Source organism: Trachemys scripta, chromosome 6 (genome assembly GCF_013100865.1).
Source record: "Trachemys scripta elegans isolate TJP31775 chromosome 6, CAS_Tse_1.0, whole genome shotgun sequence".
Taxonomy (NCBI): Eukaryota; Metazoa; Chordata; order Testudines; family Emydidae; genus Trachemys; species Trachemys scripta.
Genome location: NC_048303.1, coordinates 128,473,006 through 128,495,051, shown reverse-complemented (window position 1 = coordinate 128,495,051; position 22,046 = coordinate 128,473,006). Strand labels below are relative to the sequence as shown.

The 22,046-nt window shown below is 47.0% G+C and overlaps 1 protein-coding gene across 4 annotated transcripts in view; it reads right to left on the bottom strand.

The window, feature by feature from the left end:
- The window catches only part of ELP1 (elongator complex protein 1), a 113,636-nt gene that overhangs the window by 89,262 nt on the left and 2,328 nt on the right, over nucleotides 1-22,046 (bottom strand). For all 4 annotated transcript variants that reach the window (XM_034774385.1, XM_034774386.1, XM_034774387.1 and 1 more), the window contains 4 exons: nucleotides 11,201-11,353; nucleotides 5,738-5,819; nucleotides 2,488-2,568; nucleotides 2,011-2,096 (listed from right to left, as the gene is read on the bottom strand). In XM_034774385.1, coding sequence (XP_034630276.1) covers nucleotides 2,011-2,096; nucleotides 2,488-2,568; nucleotides 5,738-5,819; nucleotides 11,201-11,353 — 402 coding nt within the window. The remainder of the gene's footprint in view (nucleotides 1-2,010; nucleotides 2,097-2,487; nucleotides 2,569-5,737; nucleotides 5,820-11,200; nucleotides 11,354-22,046) is intronic.

Sequence of the window (22,046 nt, the reverse complement as noted above, 5' to 3'; positions counted from 1 at the left end):
GATACTGACTTGTGTCCATTTATCCTCTTGCGTAGTGACTGTCCAGTTTGGCCAATGTACATAGCAGAGGGGCATTGCTGGCATATGATGGCATATATAACATTGGTGGACGTGCAGGTGAATGAGCCGGTGATGTTGTAGCTGATCTGGTTAGGTCCTGTGATGGTGTTGCTGGTGTAGATATGCGGGCAGAGTTGGCATCAAGGTTTGTTGCATGGGTTGGTTCCTGAGTTAGAGTTGTTATGGTGCGGTGCGTGGTTGCTGGTGAGAATATGCTTAAGGTTGGCAGGTTGTCTGTGGGCGAGGACTGGCCTGCCTCCCAAAGTCTGTGAAAGTGAGGGATCATTGTCCAGGATGGGTTGTAGATCACTGATGATGCGTTGGAGAGGTTTAAGCTGAGGACTGTAGGTGATGGCCAGTGGAGTTCTGTTCGTTTCTCTTCTGGGCCTGTCTTGTAGTAGGAGGCTTCTGGGTACACGTCTGGCTCTGTTGATTTGTTTCTTTATTTCCTTGTGTGGGTATCTTAGTTTTGAGAATGCTTGGTGAAGATCTTGTAGGTGTTGGTCTCTGTCTGAGGGGTTGGAGTAGATGCGATTGTACCTCAGTGCTTGGTTGTAGACGATGGATCGTGTGGTGTGACCGGGGTGGAAGCTGGAGGCATGAAGGTAGGCGTAGCGGTCGGTGGGTTTTCAGTATAGGGTGGTGTTAATGTGGCCATCGCTTATTTGTACGGTGGTGTCTAGGAAGTAGACCTCCCGTGTAGATTGGTCCAGGCTGAGGTTGATGGTCCAGCTTCCACCCCGGTCCACATTCCAGGCCCAGTCTCCTTGCCCAGCCAGCCCTCACCTCTCCGTGGGGGCACCTCAAACCAGTCGCAGACCTCCCCTCACGCTAGCTCCTGTCTATTCTCCCAGGCACCTTGTCTCAGTCTCCTTGCCCAGCCAGCTTAAGACACTCCCAACTCCTTGTCCTATGTCAGTCTCCCCCACCTCCCCATCCTCGCATTGTCTTCTTGTCCCAATCTACCCCCTCCCCACCCAGCTCTTGTCCCTCTGCGCTCAAGTCAGGTTGCTTCCTCCTCCACACTCCCTAGGCCCCAGCAAAGGGTCACTGAGCGCATAGGACACAATATCCCTGCTCTCAGCTCTGGTGCCACAGCAACCCCATTCAGCCAGGGACAGCAACTGTAGGGAAAGTCCTGCTCAGCCCCTGCAGCCTGGGATGGTGTATGTGCAGTCCAGCTGCCATGCAGGAGCTATGAGGGGATAAAGGATGCTCAAAGCAAACAGGATCTTCAGAGAATTTAGCTATTGCATTTTAACAAGTGTGAAATAAGACTTTCTGAGGGCTTGTAACTTGACCAATGTTGGTGAATTTTCATGGAAACAGCAAAAGGCACATCCCTGACACAAATGACTTGCCAAATTTCAAGTCTGTGCCCCAAAGTTTGGGGGTGCTATAGTTTGTCAATGAAACAGCAGTAAGTACTTTTTAAAAACTTGGGTAAAACAAAATACTCTTCCCCAATCTCGCTCTCAGAAAAACAATTGAACCTTTTTAGGTGAAACTTTAAAAAAAAATCCTGTGGCACACACCTGGCATGGAAGTTTCAATGCAAACAGTTAAAGTCTGGCAAAGATAGAAGCAACTGAAAACAGGGTCTTATAACGAGAAGCATTGGGCAAGCTGAACTCTGGGCAGCACTATCTGTGCTGCCTATTGTGTTTGAAAACCAGTCCTAACCTGTCAGGTGATAAGTGAGCATTACAGGCATTCAACACTGCATTACTGAAGTAGAGAGAGGGGGAAAGTATTTGACTTAAATCAAGTGAACAGTGAACAAATTAGGTGATAAAAAAGAAATGGATAGAAATAGGGACAGAATGCCAGGGAAGAAGCAGAAGCGTGTGAGCGTCATCTCTCTGCATAGCATGGAGGGAAAGACAATAGCTCTCTCCGTATAGCTGTCCCATCTGGGCAACATGGAGATCTCATATGTCAGTGCAGTACCATTTGCTTGCGATGAGCTGCCTGTTTGCCCTCTGATCCATGGAACTGTGTCTCCTTTTTACCCCAACCAACAGTGATGAACTTTCCTACAGGAGAGACAATTACAATATCTGAAAACTTACAAAATGACACCATGCAGTTTGACAGACAAATAGAACCCCAAGGCAGCATTGCCTTCCTAGCCTATTGTGCAGGCTTTTACAGGACAAGCTCTTAGAGCTATTCTGCGGGATGCATTTCCTAGTGATACATGTGGCTAACAGCACTGCAGCAGCTGGGTAACTTTGCAGCAGGTTTGACACATTTAGAGCCTCTGCTGCCAAGAAAATATTTCACTCAGCTGCAATTTACTAACCTGACAGTAGTATCCTGCTGCCTCCTGGGCAGAGTTCACGCAGGTTTGTTTGTTCATTTCTTTCATTTTTATGAGATAACAATTAAATACTTTTGAGTGTCTGTGTCACTGTAACAACTCACCTTCCCCAAAGTCATCCTGATGGATCTCCCTTTCAGTAATTGGTTCAAAGTCCTTTGTCATCATTATAAGAGTTTGCTGACCTGCATGGTAAACATACGAGCCAGGATTAAAAATTACATGTGTGGTATTCTCCAGTGCCAGAGAGAAGGTTGAATTCAGCTTCCCTGTTTGTCACATAGCAAAAGCAGAGGGGAAAAAATTCACTCCCAACAACAAGAAAATATGATTGTAAAGCCATAAAAATTGGCAGGGAGACTCAGAGGCAAGCAGTTCTTGAACACTACTTTGAATTCAACTTTGAAACTGACTAGATTTTAAGTTGACACTAGTTCCTATAAGTAGAGAAGGTCTTAAAGCAAAACCACAAATTCAATGCAGTAACATCCAAAAATCTAGTGAAAAACACAACATTTCTTACCTCTACAATTACAATTGTAAAATCTCAGTGTTATTTCACCTCCGCATGAAGTCATGGTTATCTTTTTAATGAGTCCTATCCATTACCAAGAAAAGCAAGCAGCATATGGAATGTTAACTCTGTAGCTGCTTTAGTTTAGTGCTGTAAGTATTCTGAATGTAATTTGTACCAAAGACAACACAGAAATTAAGTTGCACTGCATTGCATGTCTGTCCTGCAGACATGTGTAGCATTTTGTATACAGCACTTGATGCCAAAGCAATCAAAGTTAATAACGGTAAATACAGTCACGATAACTTCCTATGGGAGAACAGGTGCTATAAGTATTTTACAAAGAACACAATGCTACTACTCAAACTAGTTGGAGTTGAGGACATTTAGTGCTTTACAGGTAATGTTTAGCACCTTGTAGGATTGGGTCTTCATATGTACAGCACCACTGCAATGCAGCCACTTCTGGGATCAAGGCCAGTAAGCACGCTGCACAATAACGGGGGTCACTTGCCAGGGTTATCTTGGTGTATGTCATTAATCAATTCCCTGCCATTCCAGGGACCTTGGGCACCGGGGCACCTCAGGCCCTCCTGTTCTGTCTGTGGAACACAATAGTTTAGACTAGGGCTGTTGATTAATGGCAGTTAACTCAAGCAATTAACTCAAAAAAATTAATCGCAGTTTTAATCGCACTCTTAAACAATAGAATACCAATTGAAATGTATTAAATATTTTGGATGTTTTTCTACATTTTCATGTATATTATATTCTGTATTGTAATTGAAATCAAAGTGCATATTTTTATTACAAATATTTGTACTGTAAAAATGATAAGGAAATAGTATTTTTCAATTCACCGCAAGGTGGAACTTACACATTTAGAATTTTTTTTGTTACATAACTGTACTCAAAACCAAAACAATGTAAAACTTCAGAGCCTACAAGTCCACTCAGTCTTACTTCTTGTTCAGCCAAATGCTAAGACAAACAAGTTTGTTTACATTTGCAGGAGATACTGCTGCCCTCTTCTTATTTACAATGTCACCAGAAAGTGAGAACAGGAGGAGGGATAGCTCAGTGGTTTGAGCATTGGCCTGCTAAACCCAGGGTTGTGAGTTCAATCCTTGAGGGGGCCATTTAGGGATCTGGGGCAAAAATCTATCTGGGGATTGGTCCTGCTTTGAGCAGGGGATTGGACTAGATGACCTCCTGAGGTCCCTTCCAACCTTGATAGTCTATGATTTGCATAGCACTTTTGTAGCTAGCATTGCAAGGTATTTACCTACAAGATATGCTAAACATTCGTATGACTCTTAATGCTTTGGTTACCATTCCAGAGGACAAGCTTCCATGCTGACAACGCTCGTTAAAAAAATAATATGTTAATTAAATTTGTGACTGAACTCCTTGGGGAAGAATTGTATGTCCCCAGCTATTTTACCCACATTCTGCCATATATTTCATGTTATAGCATGACCCAGCACATGTTCATTTAAGAACACTTTCACTGCAGATTTCACAAAACGCAAAGAAGATACCAGTGTGAGATTTCTAAAGATAACTACAGCACTCGACCCAAGGTTTAAGAATCTGAAGTGCCTTCCAAAATCTGAGAGGGATGAAGTGTGGAGCATGCTTTCAGAAGTCTTAAAAGAGCAACACTCCGATGTGGTAACTACACAACCCGAACCACCAAAAAAGAAAATTAACCTTCTGCTGGTGGCATCAGACTCAGATAATGACAATGAACATGTGGCGGTCCATACTGCTTTGGATTGTTATTGAGCAGAACCAGTCATCAGCATGGACGCATGTCCCCTGCAATGGCGGTTGAAGCATGAAGGGACATATGAATCTTTAGCACATCTGGCACGTAAATATCTTGCGACGCCAGCTTCAACGCCTGTTCTCATTTTCAGGTGACATTGTAAATAAAAAGCGGGCAGCATTATCTCCTGCAAATGTAAACAAACTTGTTTGGCTGAAGTAAGATTGAGTGGACTTGCAGGCTCTACAATTTTACATTGTTTTATTTTTGAATGCGGGGGAGGGGAGGTTGTACATAATTCTACATTTGTAAGTTCAACTATCATGATAAAGAGATTTCACCTAAGTACTGTAGTGCATTGAAAAATACTATTTCTTTTGGTTTTTTTACAGTACAAATACTTGTAATAAAAATAAATATAAAGTGAGCACTGTGCACTTTGTATTCTGTGTTAATTGAAATCAATGTATTTGAAAATGTAGAAAACATGCACAAATATTTAAGTAAATGGTATTCTATTATTATTTAACAGTGCAATTTATCGCGATTAATTTTTTTTAATCGCGTAATTAATCACAATTCATTTTTTTAATTGCTTGAGAGCCCTAGTTTAGACCAATGTATTACAGCCCTCAGGAGACTAATTTCAGTTGTCAGATTTTTGTGTGTGGGTGCTGGATGATGTTAATGGCCTGTGCTACATAGGAGGACAAACTAGATCTGGTGATCCCTTCTGGCCTTCAGCTTTATGACTATCCTTTGCTGTTGCTTCTAATACAAAGGATTAGACGTAATTTCTGCTATGAAGAATGTCACAAGGAATTTAACACAACCATCCCAGCTTTTTTGAATGCAGCACCAGATTTTATTTCCTTGAGAGAGATCTGTAAAGCTGCTGAACCAGAACATGTGTGTGTCATAATTGTTCAGGGCCAGGAAACTGATTACGTAAGCATAGTTCAGGGGGAACAAAGGGGGCAGAATTTGGCCCTATGAAAACTGATGCAAGGCTGTACTAAACTATCTTGTATTTGCTCAACAGAGTTTACAGACAGACTATAATCTGTACCTGTAACCAGCAGGACAAGTTCCTGGTCAGGACTCCAGCTCATGGTGGTCAGACCACTGTCCACACTCCCAACACATTCGAGCTGTAAGAAAGCAATGAGCAGCGTGAGGTATTTGGGTATGTACAGGTGCTACATATACAACAGCAAGAAAGGCTGAGTGTCTCTCCAATGTATAGTTCTGATTTATGAGGAGCTGGGGGAGATGACAATTGCACCAGCTGTGGCTGCTCACGATTGCTAGAGCTGTGCTCTGGTAACAGGCCACAATCCCTTTTGGTGAAGAGAAGGGAAACTCCAGTACCTGCAAAATGACTCAGTCTTATACACAAGGAGTCTCAGTACACACACAGTGAATTGCAGGACACCAAAATATATTCCAAGCAAAAACAGTAAGCATTAAAACAACATTAAACCTGAGAAATCAATTTGTAAAGCCAAGACATCTAAGATTAGAAGCTAAACCTTAACTCTGACCCTAGTGTTCATGCCAGAAAGTGTCATCTCTGACTCATTAGACAAGTTGTTAATACATACTATAGGACATGATCTTTCATACACTAAATGACAATACTTTACGCAGTCTTCAGACTAAGCTTGATTTTTTTTAGTCTGAGTGACATTTGCAAAATATGCAACATGTGAACAGTGCTGGCTGAGATGGCAATAGCAGCTATCCAAGCCCTGGTCTACACTACGGGGTTAGGTCGAGTTTATAATGAATGCATCTACACAACCAACCCAGTTCCGTCGACCTAAAGGGCTCTTAAAATCGACTTCTGTACTCCTCCCCTGCGAGGGGAGTAGCGCTAAAATCGACCTTGCTGTGTCGAATTTGGGGTAGTGCAGGCGCAATTGGATGGTATTGGCCTTCAGGAGCTATCCCAGAGTGCTCCAATGTGACCGCTCTGGACAGCACTTTCAACTCCGATGCACTAGCCAGGTACACAGGAAAAGCCCCGGGAAATTTTGAATTTCATTTCCTGTTTGGTCAGCGTGGTGAGCTCAGCAACACAGGTGACCATGCAGTCCCCCCAGAATTGCAAACGAGCTCCAGTATGGACCGAATGGGAGACACTGGATCGGATTGCTGTATGGGGAGAAGAATCTGTGCAGGCAGAACTCCAATCAAAAAGAAGAAATGCTAATATATATGCCAAAATCACACAGGGCATGATGGACAGAGGCTACAACAGGGACACACAGCAGTGCCGCGTGAAAGTTAAGGAGCTCAGGCAAGCCTACCAAAAGACAAAGGAGGCAAACGGTCGCTCCAGGTCACAGCCCCATACATGCCGCTTCTATGATCAGCTGCATGGCATTCTAGGGGGAATACCTACCACTACCCCACCACTGTCCGTGGAAACCTGCAAGGGGGGAGTCTCACGTAACAGGGAGGAGGATTTTGCAGATGAGGAAGAGGAGGAGGAGAAGAATGCGCAGCAGGCAAGCAGTGAATCCGTTCTCCCCGGCACGCAGGACCTTTTCATCACCCTGGAGCCAATACCCTCCCAAGGCGGGATCCCTGAAGGCGGAGAAGGCACCTCTGGTGAGTGCACATTTGTAACTACAGTACAGGGTTTAAAAGCAATAGTGTTTAATGTTTGATTTGCCCTGAAGACTTGGGATGCATTCATGGCCAGTACAGCTAATTGAAAAGTCTGTTAACGTGTCTGGGGATGGAGCGGGAATCCTCCAGGGACATTTCCATGAAGCTCTCCTGGAGGTACTCTGAAAGCCTGTGCAGAAGGTTTCTGGGGAGGGCTGCCTTATTTCATCTCTCAACGGTAGGACACTTTACCACGCCAAGCCAGTAGTCTGGAATCTTTGCAGCACAAAGCATGGCAGCGAATGGTCCTGGGTTTTGGTCGCATTCAAGCAACAGTCGGTCTATATCGTTCTGTGTTAGCCTCAGGAGAGTGATATCATTCATGGTCACCTGGTTGAAATAGGGGAATTTTTGTAAGGGAACAGTAAAAGGACCCCATTCATGCTGGGCTGTTTGCACTTGGCTAAAAGGGCTCATCCCTGAGAACAGCCATGCGGTGGAGGAAGGGGTGAAGGGATCATCCCAGAGAATAGCCATGCGGTGGGGTGGGGAGAGGTGCGTGCTACACATCCACCAGAAAACCGCTGTCCCTCCTTTTAAACGTGAAACCCAATAGGCATTGCTTGCTATGGGAAAGGAGGGTGCTGCAGTTTGAAAACATTCCCACATGTTATGAAGGCGGAAGAAGCCAACCCCGCGTACCACTTGGCTTACCATGGCTTCCTGGAAACCAAATACTGTTGCCCAGCCGTGTGTGATGTGTCACCATACCAGCAGGCGCTCAATATAAAAGGCAAAATGTGACCTTGTACCTAAAGCACATGTGCTGTTTGCTGTGAATTGCTTGATTCATTGTGAAAGTCTCTCCCTTTTGTTCTCAGAAAAGTATCATTTTAAATTTTACTCTCCCTTTTTATCCCCCCCCGCAGGTGCAAATGTTTCTGTGCTCCCCCTACCATCTCCATCCCTGAGGTTATCGCAGATTAGAAGGTGAAAAAGACGCACTGGCGATGACACGTTTCCGAGCTCATGCAGTCCTTCCGCACTGATAGGGCACAGCTGAATGCATGGAGGCATTCAGTGGCAGAGTCCAGGAAAGCATTAAGTGACTGCAATGAGAAGAGGCAGGATGCGATGCTGAGGCTAATGGGGGCGCAAACGGACATGCTCAGGCGTCTGGTGGAGCTGCAGGAAAGCCAACAAGAGCACAGACCGCCACTGCATCCACTGTATAACTGCCTGCCCTCCTCCCCAAGTTCCATAACCTCCTCACCCAGATGCCCAAGAACGCGGGGGGGGGGAGGCTCCGGGCACCTAGCCACTCCACTCCAGAGGATGGCCCAAGCAAAAGAAGGTTGTTATTCAAACAGTTTTGATATGTAGTGTGGCAACAATGAGCAATGTGGCCTTGTCCTTCCCTCCTCCCCCACCCTACCCAGGCTACCTTGTCAGTAATCTCACTTTTTTTTTTTTAAATTAATAAAGAATGCATGGTTTCAAAACAATAGTGACATTATTTCCTTTGCCAGCTGTGATTGAAGGGGGGAAGGTGGTTGGCTTACAGGGAATTAAAATGAACAAAGAGGGCGGGTTTGCACCAAGGAGAAACATACACAACTGTCACACGGTAGCCTGATCAGTCATCAAACTGGTTTTCAAAGCCTCTCTGATGTGCAGCGTGCATAGCTGTGCTCTTCTAATCGCCCTGGTGTCTGGCTGCTCAAAATCGGCCGCTGGGCGATTTGCCTCAACCTCCCACCCCGCCATAAATGTCTCCCCCTTACTCTCACAGATATTATGGAGCACACAGCAATAACAATGGGAATATTGGTTTGGCTGAGATCTAACCTAGTCAGCAAACAGCGCCAGCGAGGTTTTAAACATCCAAATGCACATTCTACCACCATTCTGCACTTGCTCAGCCTATAGTTGAACTGCTCCTTACTACTGTCCAGGCTGCTTCACGAGCCATGGGAGCAAGGGGTAGGCTGGGTCTCCAAGGATAACTATTGGCATTTCAACATCCCCAACGGTAATTTTCTGGTCTGGGAAGTAAGTCCCTTCTTGCAGCTGTTCAAACAGCCCGGAGTTCCTAAGATGCGAGCGTCATGAACCTTTCCCAGCCATCCCACGTTGATGTCGGTGAAATGTCCCTTGTGATCCATCAGTGCTTGCAGCACCATTGAGAAGTACCCCTTGCGGTTTATGTACTGGTTGGCAAGGTGGTCCAGTGCCAAGATAGGGATATGGGTTCCGTCTATCGCCCCACCACAGTTAGGAAATTCCATTGCAGCAAAGCCATCCACTATGACCTGCACATTTACCAGAGTCGCTACCCTTGATAGCAGAACGTCAGTCATTGCATTGGCTACTTGAATCACAGCAGTCCCCACAGTAGATTTGCTCACTCCAAATTGATTCCCGACTGACCAGTAGCAGTCAGGCGTTGCAAGCTTCCACAGGGCTATTGCCACTCGCTTCTCAACTGTTGGGGCAGTCTCATCTTGGTATTCCTGCGCTTCAGGGTGGGGGAGAGCAACTCGCAGAGTTCCAGGAATGGGCCCTTACGCATGCGAAAGTTTCACAGACCTGCAACACTATGCAGTCCCACCAGTCTGTGCTTGTTTGCCGGGCCCAGAATCGGCATTCCACTGTATCAACCTGTCTCACTGCCGCCATGATGTCCCAATTGCCACAACCCATGCTTTCAGGAACGTCTGTGTCCATGTCCTCCTCACAATCGTCCTCATGCTGCCGTCTCTTAGCCAGGTTCTGCACATACTGCAGTATAATGCGCGAGGTGTTTACAATGCTCAAAACAGCAGCGGTGAGCTGAGCGGGCTCCATGCTTGCCGTGCTATGGCGTCTGCCCGGGTAACTCAGGAAAAAAGGCACGAAATGATTGTCGGCAGTTGCTTTCACAGAAGGAGGGAGGGAGGGGAGACTGATGACATGTACCCAAAACCATCCACGACAATGTTTTTGCCCCATCAGGCATTAGGAACTTAGCCCAGAATTCCAATAGGCAGCAGAGACTGCAGGAACTGTGGGATAGCTGCCCACAGTGCACCGCTCTGTGAGTCGATGCTAGCCATGGTACTGAGGACGCACTCTGCCGACTTAATGCACTTAAGTCGACACAATCGACTGTATAAAATCTATTTCTAAAGAACGACTTCTATAAAATCGACCTAATTTCGTAGTGTAGACATACCTCAAGTGTCAGCACAGACTGGCTGCCAGGATCATGCCCTGCCTACTCTGGAACTCCCCTTCGCTACTACTTCCTTTGCAGCTGCACCAGTTGGAGTACAATAGCAGATCTTCAGGAAGCGTCATTATAGATAGGACCCTAGTGAATTTAAGCAACTTGCCCAAGATCGCACACAAATCCATAGCAGAGCATGGACTCTTACCCCACCCCAAACCAAGTCTCAAGTCCCAGTCCCCTGCGCTATTCCCTGGGCTAAACGGTTCTGGTTTCTCAGAAATGTTGCCTGGCAGTTATGCTTCATGACCTTTCATCATGGAACGTAAAGCCTCTTTAAATGAGATCAATACATCAGAAACATGATTCTAATATACAATAGTTTTCTCTGAAGATGTTCTGCACTATCTGATAGGTATGTTAGGTTTATAATTCAGCTTTGTTTTTAAATAATATTCTGCTCTGAGGTTAACAAATTAACTGATTTCAGTAGGACTCCCGGTGCAGGCACTGGGGTGGGTTGGTGGGGGGCATAGTTCCCAATGCTTCATTACTTTTCATTGTCAAGCAATTAAGCAGATGACCAACACTTCTAAGTTATATACATTCTGCCCTCAGTTACTCCCAAGAAACCCCAGAGAAGTCAGTAAGGCTGCATGGGTAAGAATGGAGGCAGGCTATGACTTCTCCTTTTATCTTCCAGCTTACCTGCTTTGCGCTGAGGTTGCACAGTAGAACATCTCCAGCTGCCGTAGCAACACACACACACTCCTGATCTGGCAGATCTTCAATGCCCACAATGTGGCCACTTCCATCTTCTGGCAGAAAACCACCCACAGTCAAGGAAATGTCATTCGTCACCTAGACAGAGAGAACAGACAATCAGAAAATGACTACATATTGCTCTGTTTAGATTTATACGAATCCAGAGGGGGCAACTATCTATACACTCTAGGCACCCAACACCTCCAAGAAATACAGCACAAATATTACCTCACATGGAGCAGTAAGATTTAACGGAACTCACCACCACTGAGCCAGGCAACTCAGACATCAGACAGGGAAATACCTGGCTTTATTCTCAGCTACATGGGAATAGTTCATTGCTTTTCAAACTGATTATTTAAGTGAAAGATCAATCAACAAATGGCAATGCTCCTGCACAGAATGTGTCCCATTAAGTATCATTTTATGACCCCTATGCCCCCCACCTCAAAGGGACTATAAGAAGGTGCAAGTACTTGCTGAATTTGCTCCAATATTTCTGAAGGATCATATAGACAGTAGAGGGATAGCATCACCTTAAATACACATGACTGAAATGTTTTCACATGCTGGTTTTACAAACTACACATCAGAATACTACAGCTAGAAGATTAGAGGAAATTGGTCTCTCCTCTCCTTTAGCTTCTTTACTAGGTACACCGGAGAGCACATTTTTTAGAGCCAGTTTGATTCTACAAATACATCAGTTTCACCCCACCTGTGTGGGCCATTCACACAGCAACTGAGGAGAGAAAAGCAATTATAAAACCCAAAGCTGTGATTGTAAATCCATACATACTGGCTAGTGGGATGTGTGGGCACGTCGGGAGCAGGATGAGCATATTTAATGACTTAACTCAATTTTTGTAATTCACTAGATTTCAAGTTGACAGTGTCACTAGAATCAGTATGGAGATTCTATAGAAGTGTCTTTCCTCATCACGTGACACCAGGAAACTAAGAGAACTCTTCCATCCACACAGTTACAGAATAGAGTACAGGGGAGCAAGCCAGCTGCAGGGCAGTAGCACAGCATACTCTTACGCAAAATGGGAGGGATCGAGCTGTCAGAGTAATTTATCACCTGTTGAAAAGCTGCAGCCTGGGAGTGCTGCAGACAGAGCGCACTCAGCAAGGGAGAGAAATGCCTCACGCTGCTCTGCAGCACGTCTCTCAGCGAAATCTGTGCAGTACTAACAGATTCCAGAGACAACTGGGCCCAGACCCACCCAGAGGAAGCACCGCCACCAAGCGAGGGCTGGTAAGGAAAACAGGGAAACTTCTCTTCCCTTGTGTTCTGAGTGGAACTGAAATTTACACCATATTCAGGTTACATCTTCATCTGCAAGGCAACTTCTGTACCTTTTCAAACCCTACCTATGAGTTCACAGCTGCTGTAGCTAGAAGGAAGAGCACTCAACACTGCTTGTACAAGTTTTGCAAAACACTGGCCAAATACATCCCTGGGTAAAACCACCCACGACAATGCAGTTACAGCAGGAAAGAAATTGTAACCCTGATCTTAAAAGCAGGGTGGATAAAAATAATTGTTTTTTTTTAAATCAGATTTTTTTGATAAAATGCTTTTGGAGGAAAAAAAATCTATCTAAAGATATATTATAACTCATCATGGAATGGGGATTATAAATTCTATAGTATAAGACAATATATTCATGTAATGTTTAAGAAAAGTTTTGTAAATAAGTTCCAATCGTTCATGGATTAGGGACCCAATCTTATGGGGTTCCAGGGGCTTAGATTATTTAGGTTAATCTTTCTATCTACCCAATGGGACTCAGTGCTCAGTCTAGAATATACCATCAGAGATGCTTAGTTTTGCAGTTCTCAAACTGTGGATTTGGGTCTCCGAGATAACATGCTTGTTAACGACAAAAATGCTTTTAAATAAATAATATATAGAGGTGAGATATAACAGACCTCAACCCTACTGTCCCTCTGCAAATTTGTGTACACAGAGTCAATCCCTTACCTCTCTCTAAAAGTGCAAAGTTTCAAAAAGTTCAATGAATAAAAGATTGTTGGGGCGGAATAGATCTGGATAAGGAGAAGAAGTCTGTGAGAAGCGAGGGACAGGCAGTAGAAACAAAAGTAAAACTGTTTGAGCAGCATATTCCAGAAGTCTTGAGATCGTTTTGAGTGTAGCCTTCATTGATTTGAGATCTACCATACCATTCTCTCACTAGAAGGGAAAACCTATAATGGCAGCAGGCCGTAAAAGAGACCCAGTGTGGGAATATTTTAATGAAGTTCCTCTACCTGTGGGTAAGACCGGCATGTGTGTAAAATGCAAACACTGCAACAAAGAAATGCAAGGCCTGGTTTCCCGAATGAAACAACATCGTGAGAAGTGTTCCTTCTCAGGAGGAAGCTGCGTTGAAGATGATGAAAGGAACATGTCTGAATATGCAGGGTCTTGAGGCTGGTAAACTTTTTTATTCCACGCTTCTTTCTTAACGACTGCCTGTCTTCCTTCTGGACTATTCTTGAATTCTCATGTTTGAGCAAAAAATATAGTTGTTACTCTATTGTTGAGTCTGAACTTTTGATGAGCTTAAACTTAACCCAGACTTGATGTCTCTGTCTGAACTTTTAATCAAAGCTCTGACCTGCGAACTACTTATGACACCCCCTCCCCTTAAGTAGTCATCTTCCCTTTTTTCTTTCTGAATTTACATTTTAACCTGTTTTATCCTGTAGAATCTTGATTGATTATACATGACCATTATGATCTGTTAATTACTTTGTTTACTTCTGTGTATAAATATTAATGCTCACCCCTAATAAACTTGCCACACTTACTCTGAAGCTTTTTAAGCTAAGGATAGTGTGAGCCCGTTGATCAACGAATTGGTGTCTGGTCTCTGACAGATTGTGAGCCCCATACCAACTCCGCACGAACTCGGGTGCTGGAGAGGTGAGTGAGGACTTGCTTTTTACCTAACACTATGGTTCTATCATTTCAGATGCAGTTGTGATAAAAAATAAGTAGCTGAAATAGGCAGATCTTCTTTTTACAATTTCATCTTTAAAGTAGTGCTGAGTGTCAGTGAATGCAATGAGCAATACTAAATGAGCAGTATTGTGGTAATAATTAAATAACTGCATTGACTTATTTTGTTTAGGAGAATCCATCCTCAACATACAGGATTCTGAAGACTATCCACCTTCAAGGTCACCATCATTTTCTAGAGTTTCAGAGTTATCTGCCAATGATAGTGTTTCAGTCACATCACGTATGTCACATAGCCACAGTATAGCAACAAGAAAAAAAAAATCTCCATCATCCAGAAACAACCATAGATAAATTTGTGACAAAAGCTGATTACAAAAAGAGGTAATTGATCACATTTTTTTTAAACAAAAACAAACCTGAATTCAAAAATTCATATGCTTGTTTTGTTAAAATATTATGTTTGCTGTTAAAGAAAAAAAATCCAGAATATGTAAAGTTGTTGTTTTAGTTAAATAAATTTTTTTTAATGTCTGTCTGGTGATGTTCTCCTCCTAATACGGCATGACAAGAAAACCCTCTAAATATTAATGATTAACCTGCTGAATTGGAGATATTTATGAAGTCATTGGGAGGTGAACTATCTGCTTCAATTACCTTTGGTAAATAAAATAACCAAACAATCATTCATTTTCTGATATAGCTGTAAAACTAATTGAAAAGTTTTAAAAATAAATCACTGTTTAAAAATGTATAGTGTGTACCTTCTAAAAATGAAACCTACATCTGAGTTGCAAAGAATATGTATTAAGTTTATAACAACCAACAAGAATGTACTTTTATGTAGAAATCCATGATTAAATTGAGTCTTCCTGACTAGTGATTTAAATCAAATCCACCATGCTTAAAAGGAAGTTTGAGGGTTGAAATGACAACATTAAATACCTGAGATCATCTGCCCCCGTTGCGGGGCAAGCACACCCTGTTCTCCTTTGAGGCAGGGAAACGGGCGTTATAGCCCCATGAGTTCACAGTTGGGCCCCACCTGCCCACCCTTAGCCTAGTGACCAGAATCAATATGGTGGCCCTCCCTCGAAGACTGTGTGGCCTAGTGGCCAGAGTCAATATAACTGCCCTTCCTCCCAGGGCTGCATGGGCCAGAGACTAGAGTCAATATGGCTGTCCTCCTTAGCCAGGCTCTGTGGCCTAGTGGCCAGCGGTAATATGGCTGTCCTCGTTAGCCAGGTAGTGTGGCCTGATGGCTGGAGATGGTGGCTGATGGTAGGGGGACCCAGGCCCTCCCTAGTCCACCAGGTCCCAGCTCAGGGCCTTGTCAGCTGCAAGGGTATTCGTCACTGGGTCAGCGGGGATCCGACCGAAACACACTGACTTATTGCTTAGTTCTACAACCGGATCAACAGCTAATCTCTCCGGGCTGCTTCTGACTCAGTCTTCCAGTGACTTGGTCCATGGGTGTCTGGGGTCTTTGGCCCGTGAAGCTCCCAACGGGTCCAACATCTCTCAGGCGTCTGCAGGTAGCCAAGTATCTGCCCGTGTCTCGGCATGATTGTGTCTTCCACAATCTGGGGCTCCCGGGCAGGAGCCTGCAACGTGCATCCTCTCTCCTCTGTGGTCCACCCTGACTGAGCAGGGCTGTGTGACGTTGTGCAGTCTATATGGTTTTATAAATACTTGATAATAAGTCAATATAATGTAACTGAGATAGTTTTAGAGAAAATACGGTAATAAGTGAATGTAACGTAACTGGGATATGCTTCATGCAAAAGGTCTCTTGTAAGGTATCATTACAAAGCTTATAATCTACTGAGTATGATCATCTGATTTGTATAAATGTACCACTCTTGTATCTAAAACTAGAAATATAAAATGTAACTCTGAGGGCCTATTGTAATTGTGTAAAGTGTGAACCATTAATGATGGTTTGGAATCTTGATGATTCCCATTGTCTGCAGATGGCTGTATTTACCTGTGAGTCTTCCTGTATATGTGTGTGCTGGCAAGTGAGTAATGAAGTCTTGCAGTGTGACATGTGATCATGTCACCTGAACTGGAATCCATCTTTAACCTGGTGCTTTTCCAGTGACGGGGGGTGGAAACCCAGAGGGACAAAGAGTTCCCGCCTTATGCAAAAGATATATAAAGGGGGGAAGAGAACAGAGAGAGAGAGAGGAGCCATCATGAAGAATCCCCTAGCTACCACCTGAGCTGGAACAAGAGCTGTACCAGGGGAAAGAATTGTGCCCAGGCCTGGAAGGTGTCCAGTCTGAGAAAAAACTTACTGAAGCATCTCAGAGGGTGAGATTATCTGTATTCAGTTTGATTAGACATAGATTTGAGCATTTTATTTTATTTTGCTTGGTGACTTACTTTGTTCTGTCTGTTACTACTTTGAACCACTTAAATCCTACTGTCTGTATTTAATAAAATCACTTTCTATTTAGTAATTCACTCAGAGTATGTATTAATACCTGGGGGAGCAAACAACTGTGCATCTCTCTCTATCAGTGTTATAGAGGGTGAACAATTTATGAGTTTGCCCTGCATGAGCTTTATGCAGGGTAAAACGGATTTATTTGGGTTTAGACCCCATTGGGAGTTGAGCATCTGAGTGCTAAAGACAAGCGCAATTCTGTAAGCTGTTTTCAGGAAACTTGCAGCTTTGGGACAAGTGATTCAGACCCTGGATCTGTGGTGGAGCCAGACGGGAGTGTCTGGCTCATCAAGACAGGGTGCTGGAGTCCTGAGCTGGCAGGGAAAACAGAAGCAGGGGTAGTCTTTGCACATCTGGTGGCAGCTCCCAAGGGGGTTTCTGTGATCCAACCCGTCACAGGCTGCTCCTTTTTATATTGATGCTCCAGTTGGAGAATGCACAGCAGGGGTGAAGGGGGCGTGGCTTCCTCTGCCCAGAGTCACGATTAACACCTCCTTGTCCAGTGCAGGGCAAGTTCACTCCATCACACGTCCATAATGAAATGGCTCCAAACTAGATTCAATGTCAGAATTTAAGTACTCAGCTATGTCCCTTTATCATAGAATATCAGGGTTGGAAGGGACCTCAGGAGGTCATCTAGTCCAACCCCCTGCTCAAAGCAGAACCAATCCCCAACTAAATCATCCCAGCCAGTGCTTTGTCAAGCCTGACCTTAAAAACCTCTAAGGAAGGAGATTCCACCACTTCCCTAGGTAACCCATTCCAGTGCTTCACCACCCGCCTACTGAAAAAGTTTTTCCTAATATCCAACCTAAACATCCCCCACTGCAACTTGAGAGCATTACTCCTTGTTTTGTCATCTGGTACCCCTGAAAACAGTGTAGATCCATCCTCTTTGGAACCCCCTTTCAGGTAGCTGAAGGCTGCTATTAAATCCCCCCTCATTCTTCTATTCTGCAGACTAAACAATCCCAGTTCCCTCAGCTTCTCCTCATAAGTCATGTGCTCCAGACCCCTAATAATTTTTGTTGCCCTCCGCTGGACTTTTTCCAATTTTTCCACATCCTTCTTGTAGGGTGGGGCCCAAAACTGGACACAGTATTCCAGATGAGGCCTCACCAATGTCAAATAGAGGGGAATGATCGTGTCCCTCGATCTGCTGGCAATGCCCCTACTTATACAGCCCAAAATGCCGTTAGCCTTCTTGGTAACACGGGAACACTGTCGATTCATATCCAGCTTCTCGTCCACTGTAACCCCTAGGTCCTTTTCTGCAGAACTGCTACCTAGCCATTTGGTCCCTAGTCTGTAAAAGTGAATGGGATTCGTCCGTCCTAAGTGCAGGACTCTGCACTTGTCCCTGTTGAACCTCCTCAGGTTTCTTTTGGCCCAATCCTCTAATTTGTCTATATAATTAAGGCTCCTCCTGTCCTTGAGAACTATGAAAAAATGGGACAGGGAAGGCATATCTGCCTGTGACAGAGCCAAGAAGCTGAGCAGAAGTGTCGGAAACAGGGGTCGAGAACGAAGCAGCATCCAAACAAAGCCTGACCGAACCTGATAACACACCTCAGATGCTTTACCCTCTAGGCATCTGTGACGAACTGGGACTGTTCTTACTGTGGTCTGTGAATGCTGACAGGGGAGTGTGGCTAGGATAGTCTGCATTGGGGGATGGGAGACTGCCCAAAGGTGACAACTGGTGGCAGCGGCGGGATCTACTGCACCCTGTGGACGGCGCTTCCTGCAGTAAGTGACTGGGGAGCAGTAAAACGAAGGGGGATTGACGGGGACCAGGCGTGCTGAAGAGTGAGAGAGACGGTTATTACCCCTGGGAGTGTGTGACCAGCGAGAAGGACTTTTGCAGTAACAGGGTCCCCCGGGGGGATCGCAGCGAGTGGTCCCAGGGGAGGAGGAGTCTGCAGCTCGACCCTGGCAGAGAGTTGGTGACCTCGAGAAGGGCTGGCACACTAAGGGTCTCCCTGGGAACTGTGGGGAGCTGTGAGCACACAGGCCGGTGAGTGGCCAGCAGGAAGATGTATGCCAAGCGGCTTAAGAGCGACCTGGTGGAGCTGTGCAAGCAGAGGGGGCTGCTCACCAAAGAACAGCTCATTGCCCAGCTGGAGATCGCGCGAATGAACTGATCCCCGTGTCTCAGGGAAGCAGCCTGGCAAATGCAGCGCAGGCACCAGTGTCTGTCCCAGCTGGGAGTGGTCAGCCGGCTGCTGAGGGCTTCCCGAGACCCCTCCTTCCTATGCTTAGGGGAAGGGTGGGGAAGAGCCTAGCAAATACCGAGGGCGCCGTGACCCCCCCCGGCCAGCAGGGGATCCTCCCGGCGAAGCTCGCCGGCCAGCAGGGGATCCTCCCGGCGAAGCTCGCCGGCCAGCAGGGGATCCTCCCGGCGACGTTCGGCATCCGTGGAGCGGAATTGGCTGGAATGGGAGAAAGAGCTAAAACTGAGAGAGCTGGAGGATCGTGAACAACAGAGACAGCATGAAGAAAGACAGCATCAGCATGAATGGGAGGAGAAAGAGAAACAGAGACAGCATGAAGAGAGACAGAGACAGCATGAACTGGAACTGGCGAGACTGAGGGGCAGCGAACCCCCGGCTGCGGTGAGTGAGGGGAGACCCAGGACTGCACGGAGCTTTGATAAGTGCATCCTGGCCCCACGCAAGGAGGGGGAGGACATGGATGACTTCCTGGAGGCCTTTGAGACGGCCTGCGAGCTGCACCGGGTTGATCCTGCGGACAGACTCCGGGTCCTTACCCCCTTACTGGACCCCAAAGCCGTGGCATTGTACCGCCAACTGGAAGAGGCAGAGAAAGGGGACTACGAACTATTCAAAAAGGCCCTGCTACGTGAGTTTGGGCTGACTCCTGAGATGTACCGGGAAAGGTTCCGGAGTCAGGATAAAACCCCTGAGATCTCATATCTGCAACTAGCCGTCCGCATGGAAGGATACGCCAGCAAGTGGGCTGATGGGGCCCAGACGAAGGAGGACCTGGTTAAACTGCTGGTACTGGAGCAACTGTATGAGCGGTGCCCATCCGACCTGAGGCTGTGGTTGGTGGACAGAAAGCCAGAGAACCCGCGACATGCAGGCCGGCTGGCCGATGAGTTTGTAAAGAGCCAGTCAGGGGATAACAGGGAGGAGTCCCAAAGGAACAGTCCCACCACAACGCAGAGAGAGTCACCATAGGACCTCCCCGTGGGAAAATACAGAAAAATCCCATCAAAGGGGAACATCCGGCGTCAGGACCATCCGACCCACTCAAGGGGACCCATGGGACATGGGCTGCTACCACTGTGGCCAGAAAGGCCACATACGGGCCCAGTGCCCCAGGCTCAGGGACAGACTGAGCAGACCGAACCCACAGAGGGTTGACTGGGTAGAGACCCAGCCAGGCGAGAGGCAGCATTCCCAAGGAAGGGGGGCTGGCAGAGTACCACCTGCTAAGGAGGGAGGAGAGCTCCAGGCCAGCTCCTCTGGGGGGCTGGATGCTCCAGACTCAGGGTTTTTGGTTTATACGGTGGGCGCGGGGCTGTCCCTCTGGAGAGAGTACCTTGTTCCCCTGGAGGTGGATGGGAGGAAGGTCAATGGATACTGGGATACGGGCGCAGAGGTGACGCTGGCCCGGCCCGAGGTGGTGGCCCCAGATCAGGTGGTGCCCAACACCTACCTGACCCTGACGGGGGTGGGCGGGACACCAGTCAAAGTGCCCGTGGCAAGGGTACACCTGAAGTGGGGGGCCAAGGAGGGCCCCAAGGATGTGGGGGTACACCCGTATTTGCCCACTGAGGTGTTGATGGGGGGGGACCTGGAGGACTGGCCAAGCAACCCCCAAAGGGCACTGGTTGTGACCCGCAGTCAGAGCCGGCGAGGGGCACTGCGCCCTGGCCTTGGGGAGGGTGCCTTGCCTGAGGCGCAGAACCCTAACCTGGTGGGGAGGGAACGCCCAGGGACACGGCTCAGGGAGGCTGCAGCTTCAGACCCAGCCGGCGAGAAAGAGCAGGTGGCCATCCCTGTCCCAGCTGCTGAGTTCCAGGCCGAGTTACAGAGAGATCCCTCCTTGCGGAAGATAAGGGACCTGGCCGACCTCAATGCGGTACAGACCGTGGGACGAGGTGGCCGGAAAAGGTTCCTGTGGGAGAAGGGGTTCCTGTACCGAGAATGGGCTCCCCCAGGGAAAATGGAGTCAGGGGGGATCAGGAGGCAGCTGGTGGTACCCCAGAAGTATCGCCGCCAGCTGCTGTGCCGGGCACATGACATTCCCCTCTCAGGGTACCAGGGAACCTGGCGTACCCAGCAGAAGCTGCTACGGAGCTTTTACTGGCCTGGGGTCTTTGTTACTGTCCGACAGTACTGCGGATCCTGTGACCCCTGTCAGAGGGGGAGGAAGGCCCGGGACAAGGGGAAAACAGCTTTAGGACCCTTGCCCAGCATGGAGGATCCTTTCCGGAGGGTGGCCAAGGTTAAAAGGGCGGCTCTGAACCAAGAGAGCCCAAAGCACAGACCTCCAGACTGGAGCGCTGGGAGAAGACCACAGCCCAGTTGGAACCCCAGGGGTATTGGGGTGGGAAAAGGGCACAGGCCGCATAAACCTTCCCACATGCGAACTGCGAGTGCCATCAAGCACCCCCGACCTAAGCGGGGGGCGTGAAACTGGAGGGGCCTGGTGTAATTCTCACCAAGGAATGGGAGGGATGCGGGGGCATCCATGGGAACGGGGGTAGGTTCGAACTTCCCCGGGTCACTGGCTAAAGTGACCCTGCTCAGTTCGGTCTCGAAAGGGGGAGAGATGTGACGAACTGGGACTGTTCTTACTGTGGTCTGTGAATGCTGACAGGGGAGTGTGGCTAGGATAGTCTGCATTAGGGGATGGGAGACTGCCTGAAGGAGAATACCTGAGCGTGTAACATGAGAACCCAGGAAGGGGTTGGAGGCCAAGTGACACCTTGGCCCGGGAAACTGAACAAAGGCTGTGGGAGGGGTCGCTGAAGGCAGAGGGTTGGAAGCTGGCTGGTGAGATGGCTGGGGGGCAGAGATGGCTCTGACCTCCCAAGGGGGTCTGGGATGCCCTGGGACCCCAAGATGGACCTAACTGAGGGGGGTCCTGTTGTCTGTGCCTGCAAGACCTGTCTTGGACTGTATTCCTGTCATCCAAATAAACCTTCTGCTTTACTGGCTGGCTGAGAGTCATGGTGAATCGCAGAAAGCCGGGGGTGCGGGGCCCTGAGTTCCCCCACACTCCGTGACAACAAGAACGAAGCAGCATCCAAACAAAGCCTGACCGAACCTGATAACACACCTCAGATGCTTTACCCTCTAGGCATCAAAGTGCTTTAAAAGCCAAGAGAACTT